This window comes from Malaclemys terrapin, chromosome 1 (assembly GCF_027887155.1).
Source record: "Malaclemys terrapin pileata isolate rMalTer1 chromosome 1, rMalTer1.hap1, whole genome shotgun sequence".
In the NCBI taxonomy this organism is placed as follows: Eukaryota; Metazoa; Chordata; order Testudines; family Emydidae; genus Malaclemys; species Malaclemys terrapin.
Genome location: NC_071505.1, coordinates 355614813 through 355635109, shown reverse-complemented (window position 1 = coordinate 355635109; position 20297 = coordinate 355614813). Strand labels below are relative to the sequence as shown.

At 55.2% G+C, this 20297-nt stretch overlaps 1 protein-coding gene across 1 annotated transcript in view; it reads right to left on the bottom strand.

Moving 5' to 3' along the window:
* Nucleotides 1-20297, bottom strand: part of LOC128823074 (dynein heavy chain domain-containing protein 1-like) — an 89552-nt gene that overhangs the window by 4351 nt on the left and 64904 nt on the right. The window contains exons 20-24 of the mRNA XM_054005186.1: nucleotides 16692-17123; nucleotides 14216-14657; nucleotides 11166-11312; nucleotides 10333-10524; nucleotides 1336-1514 (exon numbers count right to left, since the gene is read on the bottom strand). Of these exons, the coding sequence (XP_053861161.1) occupies nucleotides 1336-1514; nucleotides 10333-10524; nucleotides 11166-11312; nucleotides 14216-14657; nucleotides 16692-17123 (1392 nt within the window). The remainder of the gene's footprint in view (nucleotides 1-1335; nucleotides 1515-10332; nucleotides 10525-11165; nucleotides 11313-14215; nucleotides 14658-16691; nucleotides 17124-20297) is intronic.

Genomic DNA, 20297 nt, shown 5'->3' with positions numbered 1-20297 from the left:
AGCGCGGCGGGGAGCTCAGGGGTCACGGGGCTCAGGTGTCACGGGGGGTCACAGTGCGTCGGGGGGCTCAGGTGTCACGGGGGGGGCCAGTGAGTCGGGGGGCTCAGGTGTCACGGGGGGTGCCCAGTGGGGGGGGCTCAGGTGTCACGGGGGGTCACAGCGCGTCGGGGGGCTCAGGGGTCACGGGGGGGGCCAGCGAGTCGGGGGGCTCAGGTGTCACGGGGGGGGTCACAGCGCGTCGGGGGGCTCAGGTGTCACGGGGGGGTCACAGCGCGTCGGGGGGCTCAGGTGTCACGGGGGGGTCACAGCGCGTCGGGGGGCTCAGGTGTCACGGGGGGGTCACAGCGCATCGGGGGGCTCAGGTGTCACGGAGGGGGTCATAGCGAGTCAGGGGCTCAGGTGTCACGGGGGGCCCGGCGGGGGGCTCAGGTGTCACGGGGGGTCACAGCGCGTCGGGGGCTCAGGGGTCACGGGGCAGGGTTAGGGGCAGGTGGGGCTGGGGCTGTCCCGCGGTGCCCCAGGGCAGGGGCAGGGGCAGGTGGGGCTGTCCCGCGGTGCCCCAGGGCAGGTGGAGCTGGGGCTGTCCCGCGGTGCCCCAGGGCAGGGGCAGGTGGGGCTGGGGCTGTCCCACGATGCCCCAGGGCAGGGGCAGGTGGGGCTGGGGCTGTCCCGCGGTGCCCCGGGGCAGGGGCAGGTGGGGCTGGGGCTGTCCCGCGGTGCCCCAGGGCAGGGGCAGGTGGGGCTGGGGCTGTCCCACGATGCCCCAGGGCAGGGGCAGGTGGGGCTGGGGCTGTCCCGCGGTGCCCCGGGGCAGGGGCAGGTGGGGCTGGGGCTGTCCCGCGGTGCCCCAGGGCAGGGGCAGGTGGGGCTGGGGCTGTCCCGTGGTGCCCCAGCACACTCCAGGCAGGCTGGCGGACAGGAGGGGGAGCCGTGCGCCGGCCCCAGGAGGGAGGCGTGCACCGGGCCAGGGCAGGGGCAGGGGCAGGGGCAGGGGCAGGGGCAGGTGGGGCTGGGGCTGTCCCGCGGTGCCCCAGGGCAGGGGCAGGTGGGGCTGGGGCTGTCCCGCGGTGCCCCAGCACACTCCAGGCAGGCTGGCGGACAGGAGGGGGAGCCGTGCGCCGGCCCCAGGAGGGAGGCGTGCACCGGGCCAGGGCAGGGGCAGGGGCAGGTGGGGCTGGGGCTGTCCCGCGGTGCCCCAGGGCAGGGGCAGGTGGGGCTGGGGCTGTCCCGCGGTGCCCCAGCACACTCCAGGCAGGTTGGCGGACGGGAGGGGGAGGCATGAGCCGGCCCCAGGAGGGAGCCGTGCGCCGGGCCAGGGCAGTGGCGCCGTCTCACCTCCGTGTCCTCCAGCTTGTCCTCCAACTGCAGGATGCTGAGCTGCAGCATGCGCCAGTGGGTCTGGGCCTCCTGCCTCTCGGCGCGCAGCACCTCCCCCAGCAGCAGATCCTCCAGCGCTGACTGGCTGAGGCTCAAGTCAATCATCGTCAGGCCCTTCAGGAGGGCGTGGTCCAGCTCTGCACAGAAACAAGCCCAGGGCAGGCAGTGAGGGCACAGGGGGCTTGGGGCTGTGGGGCAGAGGCTCAAGGAGCAGCCCCACACCTCTGGGGGCTGCCGTGGGCTGAGCCGGCGTGTCTGGGCCACGCTGATGTTACAGCTGGGGAATGCTGGGCCGTGGGGGAAGAGGAGGGGCAGGGGCAGGGGCAGGGCCCTGTGGTGAGGGGGCTTAAGGCCCACCTCCGCTCCCCACTGGGAAGAGGCTGGCACTGGTAGCAGGAGCATCAGCTCCCCCACCATGCAACACAGCCACTGCCACTCCCTGCCCCAGGCTACTGTGCCCATGCTAAGAACTGGGGGTGGGGGGCTGGCCCCCCTGTTCCGGCACCCCTGGGCCTCTCGGGTGTGGGGGGCCCAACTGCTCTTTGTACCCAGGACCCCTAAATCTTAATCCGCCTCTGCTGAGGAGCAGCCTGAGGTAGCCAAGCCTCGGAGAGACGCCAGCCGTGCGCACCCGAACGTTTGTCCCATAGCGACATCCAGGGGGCAGTGCACGGGCCTTTGTGCTGCCAGCCCAGGGTCTAAAGGGCTGGCACGCTCTGACCCCGTCCAAGTCTTCCCACCAGAAGCCAATATTACAGTGAGCCTGTCATGGAGTATTGGGGGACTCAGGGCCCTGCACCCCCGGCTTCCTGCGATTCACCGGGACTCTCAGCCAGCCAGTAAAGCAGAAGGTTTATTTAGACGACAGGAACACAGTCCAAGACAGGTCTTGCCGACACAGACAACAGGACCCCCCTCAGTTAGGTCCATCTTGGGGTCCCAGAGCACCCCAGCCCCCTTGGGGGGGGTCAGAGCCCTGTCTGCCCCCCAGCCTTTCCACCAGCCAGCTCCTGAAACTCTCTTCAGCGACCCCTCCCACAGCCTTTGTTCAGTTTCCCGGGCCAAGGTGTCACCTGGCCTCCAACCCCTTCCTGGGTTCTCATGTTACGTGCTCAGGTGTTCTCCATCTGTCAGTCTCCCATCCCCCATTGCAGACTATCCTAGCCACACTCCCCTGTCAGCATTCACACACCACAATAGGAACAGTCCCAGTTTGTCACAGAGCCTGATGCAGGGGGGAAGGAGGTGGGGCGTGGTGAGTGCTTCCCAAGCAGTGTCAGCTGGAGGTGGGTATGGGAGCCCACCTAAACAAGGACTGTAGGCCTGCTCTCCCAGACCCAGCCCTGCCCTGGAGGCCAGGGAGAGACACAGCCAGGGTGACCGTATGACCCGGAGCCCGCGTAGCAGCCCTGCGAATGTCACTGATGGAACGGGACCCAGGAAAGCCGCCGCTGCTGCTGCTTGTGCCCATGGAGAATGTGGGATGATGCTCAGAGAGAGGAGTATTAGCAACGGGGCGAATGCCTGAAGAAATCCCAGGGAAGTCACAGCTTTTCCTTTCATTCTTTCAGCCAAGGAACTAGCTGTGGCGATAACTGAAACGCCGTAGTCCTGTCCACATAAAACGCTAGCGCCCTGCCCATCGAGGAGCCGTGTGAGGGGGAGGTTTGGGAAGAAAGGTGGCAGATAGATCCTTGTGGGAAACTCTCCCGGGAGGGTCGGCCAGCCAGGCCTGGGGCAGAGAAGTGATAGCTATTAAAACGCCAGCTGCACTGAGAGGAACCAACAAGCAGGGGGCAAAAGGAGGTCCTGGCACTGGATCTTCAACAGGAGGGGAAAGTCTGTGCAGACCTTTCAGAACCCTGGCTCTCCCCACAGACCTGCCCTCTGAGCTAGCAGCCAGGTGAACTCTAGTGAACTCATGGAAGGAAAGGCCTTGCTCTTTTAAGTGACCCGATAATACAGATAAACTGCATGGGAGCCTGTGAAGAGAGATTGCTTTGCTGGGACCATGGGCAAAGCCTGTTCCACGTCATGCGGCAAGCAGACCTGGTAGAGGACACGAACCACAGCCGAGCAGGCAGATATTGACGATCTAACCCTTGAGCAGCGAGGAGAGGGCTGGTCTGCAGAATCTGGCCATAGTCCTGAGAAATTTTGTTTGGTTCCTGAGGGAGAGGCCTTAGATCCCAACTGGGGAGGTTCAAAAGGTCGGCGAACCAGTGAGGCTGGGGCCAAGCCAGCAATAAAAACAGCACAATCTTGTGCGAGTCACAGATGTGTATCGTGCGCACCTAGGGACCTTTCAGAACCACTGGCTCAGGACCTGCCCCTCCTGGGCAGGGCACTTCAAGCTGGCTTACCAGTCAAGGGGTCTCCCTCACTGTGCATGTTGCTCCGTACAAGTGCTCGCAGATGACATTGTGGTGATGTTTTATCTCACAGGCAGGAAAGGGGCCAGGGCAGACCCCGCACACCAAGAGGTGTTGGCCCTCTGGCATCGCTGCATCAAGAACAGAATCCCCCTTTGAGCGTCTCGGCATGCCCTGGTGGACTGCCTCAGCAGGTCTTTCAGCAGAGCTCAGAGGGCCAAAGAAGGTAGAATTGGAGCAAATGGGAGCGCTGTGGCACATCGGCAGGGCTCATCCACCTGTTCAGGGAGGACCGAAGGGCCACACGTACGCGCCAGCATGTCCACAGATGATAGAGGGGCGCTAGACAGACATCAGTCACAGCTGCATGACTCAGGGGATGTTTGGCATGCGGAGTTACATAGGTGCGAACTGCCATGAGTCCGGTGGAGAGAAAGTGGTGTATCTGCAGGGACGGTGGGTGAGGCTACTTCCTCTTTACAGTGGTGCTCTAGCCCCCCAAAGACTTCAGGGCTGCCCTGAAATCGCTAGGAGTTTGCGGAGCCTGAGCTGGACCTGCCAAAGGCAGGTCCTCTGTTGTTCGTTGCACTTCAGCTTGCAGCTTGCAGCAAATGCCCCAAGCTTGCAGCAAATGCAGCATGATGCAGAACAACGGCCATGGCCATCACCTGAGCTGCTGAGTCCACCTCATCCAAAGCACATGTGGAGAGGAGCAGGCAGGCAGACAGCCCTCATGTCCTGCAAGTTCTTAGGTTGTAGGGACAAGTCTCTGATTCAGAAAGTTGAGGAAACAACTAGGGAGGCGTCCATTTTGGATCTGGTTTTGACCAACAGGGATGAATTAGTTGCAAAGCGAAGGTGGTTGGGAACTTGGGAGGAAGTGATCATGGTCTGATAGAATTCAAGGTCCTATGGAAAGGAAGACATGAGAACAGGAAAACAAGGACACTGGACTTCAGAAAGGTGGATTTCAACCGACTCAGAGAAGTAATAGGCACGGTCCCATGGAAAGACCAATTAGGAATAAAAGGAGTCAAAGGAGCTGGCAGGTCCGAAACGGAGTAATACTAGATGCTTAACATCAAGCTATTCCGACGCAGAGCAAAGATAAGAAGAGGCAGAGGAGGCCAATGTGGCTGCACAAGAAGCTTTTTAGCCATCTAAAACTCAAGAGGGATACATACAGGAAATGGAAGGTGGGGCATGTCATCAAAGAAGCGTACACGGGAATAGTGCGAACGTGTAGGGACAAAATCAGGAGAGCCATGGCAAAGAATGAGTTACAGCTGGCAAGGAATGTTAGAGACAACAAGAAGGGGTTCTTCAAATATGTCAGACAAAAAAGAAAGATCAGGGATGGTGTGGGAAGGCAGAGTTGCTGAATGCCGACGTTGCTTCAGTCTTCTCATTGTTTGAAGGCCAGCAGTGGGGGTTCAAGAGAAATTTATTTCCGGATGGGGTCATCCTTTGAAACATTTGTGGCCTCTCTGTCAGACTCCCCACTGGGGAACCAGCTCCTGGGATGGGGCAGGCAATGGCTGTAGCTGTTTGAGGATACCCTGTATGGGTTGCAGCCTGGGGTGGTAGATGATCACTAAGGGTGTGGGGGGGTTATTTCTGTATTGAAGCAGGTTCTCTCGGGGTATTTGGGTGGCCTGTTCCAAGTTGCATTCTACTTCTCTGGTAGAGTGTCCTTGTTTGGTGAAGGTGGTTTTGAGTGTGTTAAGGTATATAACTCACACTTTCTCCTCAGAGCATATACTGTGGTATCTGAGTGCCTGGCTGTAGATCACAGATTTCTTGGTGTGTTTGGGATGGTTACTGGATCTATGAAGGTAGGTGTCGTGATCCGTGGGTTTCTTGTAAGTGCGTCTGACGTATTCACCCACGAAAGCTTATGCTCCAATACTTCTGTTAGTCTATAAGGTGCCACAGGAGACTCTGTCACTTCTTGTAAATAATTGTCTGTAGGGTTCCATCATTGAAGCTGATTGTGGTGTCCAGGAAATTGAGTGGGAGCTCAATGGTGGGAGAGTGTTCCAGAGAGAGGTGGTGGTTGTTGGAGTTGTGGTGGAAATCCATGATGGAGTTTAAGCCGTGCGTCCAGAATATGAAAATGTCATCGACGTATCTCAGGTATATCATTGGTTTCTTGGTACATTTGTCCAAAAATTCTCCTTCAAGGTGGCCCATGATTATCATAGACTCATAGAATATCAGGGTTGGAAGGGACCTCAGGAGGCATCTAGTCCAACTCCCAGCTCAAAGCAGGACCAATCCCCAACTAAATCATCCCAGCCAGGGCTTTGTCAAGCCGGGCCTTAAAAACCTCTAAGGAAGGAGATTCCACCACCTCCCTAGGTAACCCATTCCAGTGCTTCACCACCCTCCTAGTGAAAAAGTTTTTCCTAATATCCAACTTAAACCTCCCCAACTGCAACTTGAGACCATTACTCCTTGTTCTGACATATGGTACCACTGAGAACAGTCTAGACCCTTTCTCTTTGGAACCCCCTTTCAGGTAGTTGAAAGTAGCTACCAAATCCCCACTCATTCTTTTCTTCTGCAGACTAAACAATCACAGTTCCCTCAGCCTCTCCTCATAAGTCATGTGCTCCAGCCCCCTAAACATTTTTGTTGCCCTCCGCTGGACTCTTTCCAATTTTTCCACATCCTTCTTGTACTGTGGGGCCCAAAACTGGACACAGTACTCCAGGTGTGGCCTCACCAATGCTGAATCGAGGGGAATAATTACGTCCTTCGATCTGCTGGCAATGCCCCTACTTATACAGCCCATAATGCCGTTAGCCTTCTTGGCAACAAGGGCACACTGTCGACTCATATCCAGCTTCTCATCCACTGTAACCCCTAGGTCCTTTTCTGTAGAACTGCTGCCTAGCCATTCGGTCCCTAGTCTGTAGCAGTGCATGGGATTCTTCCATCCTAAGTGCAGGACTCTGCACTTGTCCTTGTTGAACCTCATCAGATTTCTTTTGGCCCCAATTAGTGATAGTCGTTGAGGTATAGATTCGATAGTGGCATCAGAGACAGTTAACTCGTGGTTCAGGAGTGACTCAAAATGCTCCTTCCATCTGGCTTTGATGGCTTCGCTGTCCTTAAAACACATTGACCCATCTTGGGCTCGGTGTGGTGTGGGACCATGGTAGCATGGACCATAAATGGCTCTTATTGCCTGAAAAAAGCTCCTCATGTCATGTTTATCAGCATAAAGCTCAATCTCTTCGGCCTTTTCTCACCACCACTTATTTTTGATGTTGTGGATTTTCCTTTGGGCTTCAGCCTTGAGTTGCTTGTACGACTCTTTCTTCTGCTGGTGTGATATGTCGTTTTGCCACATGCAATAAGCTTTTCTTTTCTCGTCAAGCAGGCCCTGAATCTCAGCATCATTCTCAACAAACCAATCTTGGTGATGGTGGGTGACATAGTCAATGGACTCAGCACATGCCAAGAGAATGGCAGCCTTTGATCTCTTCCAGAAATTTTCATTATAATCATCAGCGGTAGGCATAGCGGCGAACCTCTCTTGGAGATACTGATGAAGTTTCTCCCAAGTCACTATATCTCGAAGGGACTTGATGCTGAATTTCTTTCGTACTGATTTTGCCTATTTGCGATGCCTTCAGGTGATCTGGAAAGTTATGATTGAGCTAACAAGGCAAAGGTCTGTCCAACAGTCATTGGTTCCATGCATGGCACTCGTGATGCAGACATCCTTCTGATCTCGAGCTCTGACAAGAACAGTCAAGAAGGTGCCAATGCCTGGAGTGAGGGTTTCTCCAGGTGGTCTTACACTTCTCACCTTGTCTAAAGAGGGTGTTTGTGATGATCAGGCCATGTTCTACGCAGTTCCTACTCCTTCTGTTCTGATAGAGCAATTCCAGAGATCTGACTCATGCCGGACTGTTGCGTTAAAATCTCTGGGGAGAATGATCTTGTCCTCCTTGGGAATGTTGGTTAAGACTCTGTCAAGATCTGTATAGAATTGTTCCTTGATATCCTTGACAGCATTGAGTGTTGGGGCATATGCGCTGATGACAGCAGCAGACTGGTTGTTGCTGAGCTTAAGACAAATAGACATAAGACGTTCATTGGTTCTTATAGGAAATTCTGTAAACTGAATGACAAACTTATTCCTAATAGCAAAACTGACACCATGAATGTGCCTGTCCTTGGCAGGTTTTCCTTTCCAGAAAAAGGTGAAGCCTCCACCTTCTCTCGGTTCACCTTCATCTGGGCACTTGTCTCACTCAGGGCAGCGACATCAATGTTATATCTTGCCAGTTCCCTGGCGACGATAGTTCTTCTTTCCAGCCATACATTATCTTTGTTACCCATCAGGGTGAGAACGTTCCATGTAGCAAAAGTCACCGTCTTTCTATAGCTTCAAACACAGGCAGATCCCGCTGGCCATGGTAATCCAGCCAGGAGTGGATGACACAGCCTAGGTTTAGGGCATCTTTTCTAGCCCTCTCCCAGTGCAGGGTGAGCAGAGGGGATCCTAAAGAGGACTGCTCAGTTGCAATAGCAGCTGCCGAATTGCATCCATCTCAGTCCAGGTGCCAGACGACCATCTAACTACCGCCACCTAAAGCAGATTCGTGGTTAGGAACTGCCAGATTCACTAATCCTGTCCCCGTCACCACTAGTCCATCGCCACAGGGCTGGGAATGTTGCAGAGATGTTATTTCCCGTGGTAGATGCCTGTGCGCGACTTCTTTTAGTATGGGGAAGCTGGTGCACCTACATGATCATGACAAGCTGGAGGTCTGGGGCCCCGTGGCAGGAAAAGTCTGAGACGACTGGAGATCTCTAACTTGCTGCAGCCTTCATCTGCTTTCACAGCCTTTGAGATCCGAAGACCTTCTTCTGCTTGATCCACCATTGAGGACTTGGGGGATTGGACCATGCTTTGTCTGGGACCTCCCCTCAGACCTGTTTGCCTTGGGAGACATAAAGCTCCCGACCATATAGCTCTAAGGATGGACCCCTGTGTACTCCTGTGCACGCTGCCAGCTGACATCAAGAAGTCTGTGGGTCACACCAGATGATCTAATGGTCCCTTCTGGCCTTAAGCACTATGAATCGCCCATGCCAGTCACAGCACTGAACAGCTGCTGGAGAGAGAACGGAAGTCAACACCGTGCCTCTCCACTGTCGCCGCCTTTCGACCTGTCAGACACAGGGTCCTTCTCCCCTGGCCAGGAGGCCAAAACCCAAGGGCCAGTTAGGTCCCAGCTCCTCTCAGAGCCACTGGGAACTCTGGACCATTCCTGGTAGGACTGAGCTACGTCTTTGGAGCAGGGATATCTCTGGGCAGCACTGGATGGCCCCTATGCTAAAGCCTATACAAAGAGCAGAGACTTGCCATGAAAAGCCGCTTCCTTTTACAGCCTGGGGACCCCGCACCAAGGGGCCCAGCGGACGCTGCTCTCCAGAGGAGCTCATGGGCCAGGGACTTACCCGGAATGGGGATCCCACCACAGAACAGCTCATCAGTGACTGTCCCTGGGGAAAGCTGCCAACCCTGACAGTGGGCACAAGCCAAGGGACCATCCCTAGCCAAAGGAGAGAGACCCAGACCCCCCAGCAAGCACTGGGGGGAGATGCCCGCAGAGCAGAAATGGCTGAAGCACATTCTAAGGCGCAGAGGGGCAGTGAATGGGGCTGGCATCTGCAATGGAAGATGGGGACTGCACTGGAGCAGGGAGATGGAGCCCCTCCAGCACCCTGTGCTCAGCCCTGCCCCTTCCTCCCTCCCTCCCCAAATGGCCCAGCCAGGCCAAGTCCTGGAAGAGAGGGGAAGAGCTAACCACGCTTCACCCAGCTCACTCTGGGGGCTGTCGCTGATCCCTGGTACGGAGCCCCAGGGGGAGGAGCAAGGGGGGAGTCTCATGGGAGCTTCCTGCAGGGAGACAGATTCAGAGAGGCAGTGTCCCTGGGGGGTGGGAATCATAGAATCATAGAATATCAGGGTTGGAAGGGACCTCAGGAGGTATCTAGTCCAACCCCCTGCTCAAAGCGGGACCAACCCCAACTAAATCATCCCAGCCAGGGCTTTGTCAAGCCTGACCTTAAAAACCTCTAAGGATGGAGATTCCACCACCTCCCTAGGGAACCCATTCCAGTGCTTCACCACCCTCCTAGTGAACAAGTGTTTCCTAATATCCAACTTAAACCTCCCCCACTGCAACTTGAGACCATTGCTCCTTGTTCTGTCATCTGGTACCACTGAGAACAGTCTAGATCCATCCTCTTTGGAACCCCCTTCAGATAATTGAAAGCAGCTATCAAATCCCCCCTCACTCTTCTCTTCTGCAGGTTAAACAATCCCAGTTCCCTCAGCCTCTCCTCATAAGTCATGTGCTCCAGACCCCTAATCATTTTTGTTGCCCTCTACTGGACTCTTTCCAATTTTTCCACATCCTTCTTGTAGTGTGGGGACCAAAACTGGACACAGTACTCCAGATGAGCCTCACCAGTGTCGAATAGAGGGGAATGATCACGTCCCTCAATCTGCTGGCAATGCCCCTACTTATGGAAGCCCCGGCGCTCGGTCCCTTACCTTTCCCCAAGGCACGGAGCGGCAGGGTGGTGCTCAGGTAGAGTCGGAAAGAGGGCAGCACCTGCACCTCCCCGAGCGATTCGGAGTGCAGGGTGCAACCCCCTGCCCCCAGCAACGTCTCCTTCTGCAGGAGCTGCAGGAGAGCCGGGCAGCAGGGGCTCCTCTCAAAGTCCAGGAGCAGGATGGGCAGCCCTGGGGAAACGGCCTCAGTTACCCCCTGGTGCGCCACCAGGGCCCAGCTACTGCCCCACCACCGGCCCAGCCCGACCCCCATCGCCTGCCCAGCCCCCCACAGCCTGACTGCCATTGCCTGCCCAGCTCCCTACAGCCTGCCCCCCACAGCCTGCCCAGCCTCCCACAGCCTGACCCCCATTGCCTCCCCAGCCCCCACCGCCTGCCCAGCCCCCCACAGCCTGCCCCCATCGCCTGCCCTGACCCCCATTGACTGCCCAGCCCCCCAGCCCCTCCCCACAGCTTGCCCCCCATTGCCTGCCCAGCCCCCAACTCTATCACCTGCCTAGCCCCCCACAGCCTGCCCCCATTGCCTCCCCAGCCCCCACCGCCTGACCCCCATTGACTACCCAGCCCTCCTCAGCTGCTCCCTACCTCCGCTCGGCGGAGGTGACAGGCCCTGGCCTGCAATAACCATCTGACTCAGAGAATGCATGCCTGGACCTGCCGTCTCTGGGGAGCTTTGCTGGGGCCCCAGCACGGTGGAGGCCAGTTGTCTGCAGGGGGTGTGTGCTGGGGACGCAGCCCCAGAGGCCAGGTCAGGCCCAGTGGCATGCTGGGGGCATGTAGTATCTACAGTGCACTCACACGCCCGCCCTTACCGGTGCTGGCTGCAGCCAGGAGGTTGTGCTCCAGCCTGGGGTCTGTAGCCGACAGCACCTGGAGATTTTTCTCAGGTGACTCTTCATTGCTCCCTGACTCCTCGGCACTGGACAGCGTGTCCGAGCCGGCGAAGAGCAGGGACTCATCTGGAGGAGACAGGAGAAGGTTCCTACTCCAGGGGAAAAAGGGAGGAGGTGTTGCCTTATATATTAAAAATGTACACACTTGGACTGAGGTGGAGATGGACATAGGAGACGGAAGTGTTGAGAGTCTCTGGGTTAGGCTAAAAGGGGTAAAAAACAAGGGAGATGTCATGCTAGGAGTCTACTACAGGCCACCTAACCAGGTGGAAGAGGTGGATGAGGCTTTTTTTAAACAACTAACAAAATTATCCAAAGCCCAAGATTTGGTGGTGATGGGGGACTTCAACTATCCGGATATATGTTGGGAAAATAACACAGCGGGGCACAGACTATCCAACAAATTCTTGGACTGCATTGCAGACAACTTTTTATTTCAGAAGGTTGAAAAAGCTACTAGGGGGGAAGCTGTTCTAGACTTGATTTTAACAAATAGGGAGGAACTCGTTGAGAATTTGAAAGTAGAAGGCAGCTTGGGTGAAAGTGATCATGAAATCATAGAGTTCGCAATTCTAAGGAAGGGTAGAAGGGAGTACAGCAAAATAGAGACAATGGATTTCAGGAAGGCAGATTTTGGTAAGCTCAGAGAGCTGATAGGTAAGGTCCCATGGGAATCAAGACTGAGGGGAAAAACAAGTGAGGAGAGTTGGCAGTTTTTCAAAGGGACACTATTAAGGGCCCAAAAGCAAGCTATTCCGCTGGTTAGGAAAGATAGAAAATGTGGCAAAAGACCACCTTGGCTTAACCACGAGATCTTGCATGATCTAAAAAATAAAAAGGAGTCATATAAAAAATGGAAACTAGGACAGATTATAAAGGATGAATATAGGCAAACAACACAGGAATGCAGGGGCAAGATTAGAAAGGCAAAGGCACAAAATGAGCTCAAACTAGCTATGGGAATAAAGGGAAACAAGAAGACTTTTTATCAATACATTAGAAGCAAGAGGAAGACCAAAGACAGGGTAGGCCCACTGCTTAGTGACGAGGGAGAAACAGTAACAGGAAACTTGGAAATGGAAAAGATGCTTAATGACTTCTTTTTTTCGGTCTTTACCGAGAAGTCTAAAGGAATGCCTAACATAGTGAATGCTAATGGGAAGGGGGTAGGTTTAGCAGATAAAATAAAAAAAGAACAAGTTAAAAATCACTTAGAAAAGTTAGATGCCTGCAAGTCACCAGGGCCTGATGAAATGCATCCTAGAATACTCAAGGAGCTAATAGAGGAGGTATCTGAGCCTCTAGCTATTATCTTTGGAAAATCATGGGAGACGGGAGAGATTCCAGAAGACTGGAAAAGGGCAAATATAGTGCCCATCTATAAAAAGGGAAATAAAAACAACCCAGGAAACTACAGACCAGTTAGTTTAACTTCTGTGCCAGGGAAGATAATGGAGCAAGTAATTAAGGAAATCATCTGCAAACACTTGGAAGGTGGTAAGGTGATAGGGAAAAGCCAGCATGGATTTGTAAAGAACAAATCATGTCAAACCAATCTGATAGCTTTCTTTGATAGGATAATGAGTCTTGTGGATAAGGGAGAAGCTGTGGATGTGGTATACCTAGACTTTAGTAAGGCATTTGATACTGTCTCGCACGATATTCTTATCGATAAACTAGGCAAATACAATTTAGATGGGGCTACTATAAGGTGGGTGCATAACTGGCTGGATAACTGTACTCAGAGAGTTGTTATTAATGGTTCCCAATCCTGCTGGAAAGGCATAACAAGTGGGGTTCCGCAGGGGTCTGTTTTGGGACCAGCTCTGTTCAATATCTTCATCAACGACTTAGATATTGGCATAGAAAGTACGCTTATTACGTTTGCGGATGATACCAAACTGGGAGGGATTGCAACTGCTTTGGAGGACAGGGTCATAATTCAAAATGATCTGGACAAATTGGAGAAATGGTCTGAGTTAAACAGGATGAAGTTTAACAAAGACAAATGCAAAGTGCTCCACTTCGGAAGGAAAAATCAGTTTCACACATACAGAATGGGAAGAGACGGTCTAGGAAGGAGTACAGCAGAAAGGGATCTAGGGGTTATAGTGGACCACAAGCTAACTATGAGTCAACAGTGTGATGCTGTTGCAAAAAAAGCAAACATGATTCTGGGATGTATTAACAGGTGTGTTGTGAGCAAGACACGAGAAGTCATTCTTCCGCTCTACTCTGCTCTGGTTAGGCCTCAGCTGGAGTATTGTGTCCAGTTCTGGGCACCGCATTTCAAGAAAGATGTGGAGAAATTGGAAAGGGTCCAGAGAAGAGCAACAAGAATGATTAAAGGTCTTGAGAACATGACCTATGAAGGAAGGCTGAAAGAATTGGGTTTGTTTAGTTTGGAAAAGAGAAGACTGAGAGGGGACATGATAGCAGTTTTCAGGTATCTAAAAGGGTGTCATAAGGAGGAGGGAGAAAACTTGTTCACCTTAGCCTCTAAGGATAGAACAAGAAGCAAGGGAGGTCTAGGTTGGACATTAGGAAAAAGTTCCTAACTGTCAGGGTGGTTAAACACTGGAATAAATTGCCCAGGGAGGTTGTGGAATCTCCATCTCTGGAGATATTTAAGAGTAGGTTAGATAAATGTCTATCAGGGATGGTCTAGACAGTATTTGGTCCTGCCATGCGGGCAGGGGACTGGACTCGATGACATCTCGAGGTCCCTTCCAGTCCTAGAATCTATGAATCCTGAAAAGGGGCTCCCAGAAGGGCCCTTCCTTCCCTAAGGCCCCGGTGGGGCTGGGGGAACTTTTCAGGAGACTCCAGGAACCTGAGCTGTGCAGAAGGAATAACCTCTCGCTCTAGAGCCGCTGGCACCTGATAGCAGAGGGTTCATTCACTCCCCACCCAAGCAGCTGGGGTGGGGGGACTGGTCCCAGGCCTGGCTTCTCATTCCCCTCACTCACCCTCATCCGCTTTCTGTGCCATGAGGAGCCAGGTGAGGGCCTGCTGGTCAGGGTCGAGCAGCAGGGGCCAGCAGCGGGAGCAGGCGTGAGTGTCTGTGCGGAGCAGCAGGGCGGCCTGGCGCCCGGCCAAGTCCTGAGGCTTCTGGTCCCTGTCCCAGGCACGCTGCTCCCTCTCTGAGCTCAGCAGGGCCAGCAAGCTGAAGTCCTGGCGCACAGGCAGCAGGGCTGGACCCCGGGGGGCTGGGCCAGGACAGGGCAGCTCCTTCTCCAGCAACCTCCGCACGTCGTCTGGCCCCAGGGAGCTTTGGCGCCTGGCACAGATATCCTGCCACTTCTCCAGCAGCTCCTGGCGCCGCGGCGGGGGGAAGGCGCCCATGTAGGAGAGAGCGGCTGCACAAAGGAGTGCGTCCCCCTGGGCCGTGCTGCAGTTCTGCTCCAAGTGCTGTCAGGAGACAAGGCAGGGTCAGCAGGGAACCCCACCCCTAGCGGAAGCCCTGCCCCCAGGCCCCGATCCCTGCCCCCTGGGGGAGAGCCCCACCCACAGACCCTGCCCCCATGGGGGAGCCCTGCTCCCAGACTCCACCCCCAGGGGAGCCCCACCCCCAGACCCTGATCCCCACCCTCAGGGGGAGCCCCATACCCAGACCCTACCCCTCGGGGAAGCCCTGTTCCCAGACCCCACCCTGGGGAGTCCTGCTCCCAGATCCTGTACACCCCAATCTCCACTCCTAGCAACCCCTGTATCCAGAGTCTATACCCCGATCTCCAACCCTCGCACCAAGATGGACTAACCCTACACACGGCCCCCTCCCTCCAGCCAGAGGGAGCAGATCCTAGATCCAAGAGGTGCCGCTGCCTGGCTCTGACTGCTTCAGCCCAGGGCAGCTCTGGATTTGGCCTACAGGAGCTCCAGAGTACAGGGTAAGGAGAGATGGGGAGTCCCAGAAATGGATGGGGAGAAACATCCCAGAATCCTTTGCACTGGCTCTTTGGCTTCCTGGGACGCCGGACGCCCCGGGCGTGGGGGAGGGGATGGGATGAGGCTGTCCTGGTCGTTACCGGGATGCCGACCGCCCCGGGCATCGGTGATGGGATGCGACGAGGCTGTCCTGGTCGTTACCTGGGACGCCGGCTGCCCCGGGCGTGGGGGATGCGACGAGGCTGTCCCGGTCGTTACCCAGGACGCCGGCTGCCCCAGGCGTGGGGGAGGGGACGGGATGAGGCTGTCCCGGTCGTTACCCAGGACGCCGGCTGCCCCGGGCGTGGGGGAGGGGACGGGATGAGGCTGTCCTGGTCGTTACCCAGGACGCCGGCTGCCCCGGGCATGGGAGAGGGGACGGGATGAGGCTGTCCCGGTCGTTACCCAGGACGCCGGCCGCCCCGGGCATGGGAGAGGGAACGGGATGAGGCTGTCCCGGCTGTTACCTGGGACGCCGGCTGCCCCGGGCGTGGGGGAGGGGACGGGACGAGGCTGTCCCGGTCATTACCTGGGACGCTGGCTGCCCCGGGCATGGGGACGGGATGCGATGAGTCTGTCCCGGTCGTTAGCTGGGACGCCGGCGGCCCCGGGTGTGGGGGAGGGGACGGGATGAGGCTGTCCCAGCTGTTACCTGGGACACCGGCTGCCCCGGGCGTCGGGGAGGGGACGGGATGACGCTGTCCCAGTCGTTACCTGGGATGCCGGCCGCCCCGGGCGTCGGGGATGGAATGCGACGAGGCTGTCCCGGTCGTTACCTGGGACACCGGCTGCCCCGGGCATCGGGGACGGGAGGAGACGAGGCTGTCCCGGTCATTACCTGGGACGCTGGCTGCCCCGGGCGTGGGGGAGGGGACGGGACGAGGCTGTCCCGGTCGTTACCTGGGACGCCGGCTGCCCCGGGCGTGGGGGAGGGGATGGGATGAGGCTGTCCCGGCCGTTACCTGGGAAGCCAGCTGCCCCGGGCGTCGGGGATGGGAGGGGATGAGGCTGTCCCGGCCGTTAACGAGACACCAGCCGCCCCGGGCGTCGGGGAGGGGACGAGACGAGGCTGTCCCGGCTGTTACCCAGGTTGCCGGCTACCCCGGGCGTGGGGGAGGGGACGGGATGAGGCTGTCCAAGTCGTTACCCAGGACGCCGGCCGCCCTGGGCGTGGGGGAGGGGACAGGATGAGGCTGTCCCGGTCGTTACCCAGGACGCCGGCTGCCCCGGGCGTCAGGGAGGGGACGGGACGAGGCTGTCCCGGCTGTTACCGGGGACGCTGGCTACCCCGGGCATCGGGGACGGGAGGGGACGAGGCTGTCCCGGTTGTTACCTGGGACGCCGGCTGCCCCGGGCGTCGGGGAGGGGACGGGACGAGGCTGTCCCGGTCGTTACCCAGGATGCCGGCCGCCCCGGGCGTGGGGATGGGATGCGACGAGGCTGTCCCGGTTGTTACCTCGGACGCCGGCTGCCCCGGGCGTCAGGGAGGGGACAGGACGAGGCTGTCCCTGCCGTTACCTTCACAGCCGCTGTCCAGTTGGCCACGTGCATTGCCACCGAGCTCTCAACGGTGTCAACCTTCTCCTTCTCCTGCAGGACGTGACTGAGTTTGCGGGCCAGGGCCTCCTGATGCTCGGTGGCCTGCAGCAGCTCCAAGCCCCAGCTCGAACTCAACTCTTTCAGCTTCTCAGCCTGCAGGCGCCGGTCGCCCAGCCGCCCCTTCTCCGCCCGAATCTGGAATTTGCAGTGCTGCAGCTGCATCAAGGTGGGCTCCCAAATGCGCAGAGCCCGGTGGTACCAGTAGATGGCGCAGATCCACTGGCACAGGGCAGCCGCGGCTTTGCTGACACTCTGCAGGGAGGCAGCGCAGAAGCTCTCCTCCGACACCACCTGGCCCAGAGCCTGGAACAGGTTGTTGGGGAGCTCGTCCTTCGGGTAGAAGAGCAGCTCCTGGAGAGCGGAGAGGAGAGGGGTGAGGCTGGGCTCGGGGAGGGGGACTCATGGCGCACCCCAAAGCCAGATCCTGACCCCACATAGTAGAGCCCCGGGTGGCCCAGCAAAACCAGCAGCTCCCAACTCCCGCAAGAGAGAGCGAGTCCCCCATCTATTAATACCCAAAGTGAAGCGTGGCCGGGTCAGACATGAGCTGCAGACACATGTTTTACATGGGAAACTGAGGAGGGATTTACTGTTTTCCTGCACGTTCCTGCCATGGGGTTGTTTTGCCGCCCACAAAGTGCATGTTATCCACCTCGACTATCATGGCAGGCAGGGTTGCCATAGATTCCAGGGCTTGTCCTGGAGTCTCCAGGAATTAAAGGTGACTCTTTAATTGAAGCTTATGTCATGGGATGGCCCCTCCAGGAATATGTCCAACCAAGACTGGCCACCCTAATGGAAGCGGGTCCAGCGGGCCCCCAGTCCCACTGCAGGGCTGTACCACAGAGCTCCCCGCAGAGCAGCGGGCTCTCCTCTGCCTCCGGCAGGTGAGGGACGTTGCACGGCATGCCCTAGAGACGTGGGGGATGTGATGAATGTGGGAATGGTTTTACGAACTATCCATCTGTCACGGACTCTTGTCTATGTCCTTGGGAGTCACCCAGGACCCACACAGCTCCATGGGGACAGGCCGGTGACCTTCAACACTCCAAAATTGGGCCTTCGGGTGCCAGCGACCCCTGTCTCCCGCCATGTTGCCTGCTGTGACAATGCGGTTCTGGCGGAACCCAACTGAGAGCGCCAACTCAGGACAAAATTGCTCAAACAGGGCAGTTACAGCCCAAGGCTGGGGTTTTTCCACCTCTAAGGCAAACCAAACCAGCCAGACTAGGAGGACTTCGGTCTCATCCCACTGGCTAACCGCAAGTCTCACAAGCAATCTCCTTAGACACTCCAGTTTCCCAGTATTACCACCAGTGCCGCACGTTATGGGGACAAATGGTTATGAAAACCAATACCCCAGTAAAAGAAAAAGGTTCTCCTGATCCCAAAGGACCAAGCCCCAGACCCAGGTCAATATACAAGTCAGATCTTACCCACAAATCACGCTGCTGCCAATCCTTTAGAATCTAAAATCTAAAGGTTTATTCATAAAAGGAAAAAGATAGAGATGAGAGTTAGAATTGGTTAAATGGAATCAATTACATACAGTAATGGCAAAGTTCTTGGTTCAGGCTTGCAGAAGCGATGGAATAAACTGCAGGTTCAAATCAAGTCTCTGGAATACATCCCCAGCTGGGATGGGTCATTCAGTCCTTTGTTCAGAGCTTCAGCTTGTAGCAAAGTCCCTCCAGAGGTAAGAAGCAGGATTGAAGACGAGATGGAGATGAGGCATCAGCCTTATATAGTCTTTTCCAGGTGTAAGAACACCTCTTTGTTCTTACTGTGGAAAATTACAGCAAAATGGAGTCTGGAGTCACATGGGCCAGTCCCTGCATACTTTGCTGAGTTACAAGGCGTATCTGCCTTCTCTCAATGGGTCCATTGTATAGCTGATGGTCCTTAATGGGCCATCAAGCAGGCTAGGCAGAGCTCATCTCAGCTTGTCTGGGATGTCACCCAGAAGCATAGCATAAGTTTGCCATACAGACAGTATAGAGCCAATATTCATAACTTTAACTACAAAACTGATACACACATATAGACTGCATAATCATAACCAGTAAACCATAACCTTGTCCTAGACACCCCATTTGACCCCCTTTATACCAGATTTGGGTGCCACTACAGGACCTTGGTTGCAACAATGATCTATACGGTCCCAATTTATGTCAATAACGTCACACCCCCAACGCAAAATTGATGCAGGAAGGGATGACACAAACATCACTGACTGCATCCCAAGAGCTCCCCATCCTGGGTTCTGTCCCACTACAGCTAGTATTGGGTTAGAAGCCGTACCAGTGTATAACAGAAATGGTTTATCAAAATCATGTTCAACCACATGATTGAACCTCTTTACAAACTCAAGGTAACACTTAGTTAGAACAATAGTGGCTTGGATCTGCTCTGGCAGCATGGTTCCTGTATGTGCCATGTGATCTTGCCAAGAGCTAAAGAAAACCGCTACTTTATCCATACAAGCTCGGGCAAATGTTTGGAACCCAATTAACATCGAATAAATGCAAATATTAATGTTCTTCATAGTCCAGGAATCTTGGCATTTAGCCATGAAAGCAATATGGTAGTGTGCCTCAGTCTTCCTTTTCATACAGCACATTAGGTCTGGAATGTCTTTTCCCCTGTGAAAAGTTCCCATATTGTTTATAGGCATGAACTGTGAAACCCCCGTGTAACAAGGCCTTTTAACATAACGTGTGTTCTCATGTATTCCTTTTAACACGTTCAAGGGATTCTCCAAAAGATTAGTCACATTGTACATTTTTACAGTCTGTGGCAATAGCAACACATTCATTACAAAATTTAGCAATAACAACAAGTTCATTGCAAGTGTCCATCTACAATCATGTTTGTCATGCCACACCTTTGGCTCAATACCATTGGAGTTTGGGCATTTTAGGGTTAACCTGTGGCTTTCCTTTGCAAAATTCATTTTTCTCTTTCCCCCTTGTCCAGCAGGATCAAACCCTGATTTTTCTTGCTTAACCGAATTCACTGGCTGATGGGGTGGGCTCTCTGTGCTAACAGCTATTAGCAAGTCCTCCCTTTCCCAGCCAGGCAAGTAATTTGCACTATCCCAGACCAGAGCCAGTCCACCAGTTTTCATATTCGTAACTGCTATAATTTGCAAGGCTGGACTCCGTCTTAAAGAGATACCACACAAATCCAAAGAGTTTGCGGGTGAGAGTTTGCTTGCTCTCCCCTGCATCCTCAAGCATTTCGCCATAAAACTGCTCTGCTCTGACACATAAGTAACCAAATCTGTCCTCAAACCCTGAAGCACAAACTGCTCATTTAAAGAATCAGAGTGGCGACATTCCTGTTCCAACACCATTATCTCCCCAACATGTTGGCCCCACACAGCCACTTGGTTATAGGGCTGCCTCAATTCCTTAACAACTTTTACTTCCTCTGAGACCTTCTCAAAGCTACCCACACTGGATCTTTTAAAAAGAAAGTCAGTGGATCCATTCACAACAGACAATTTTTGTCTGCTAGGAACTG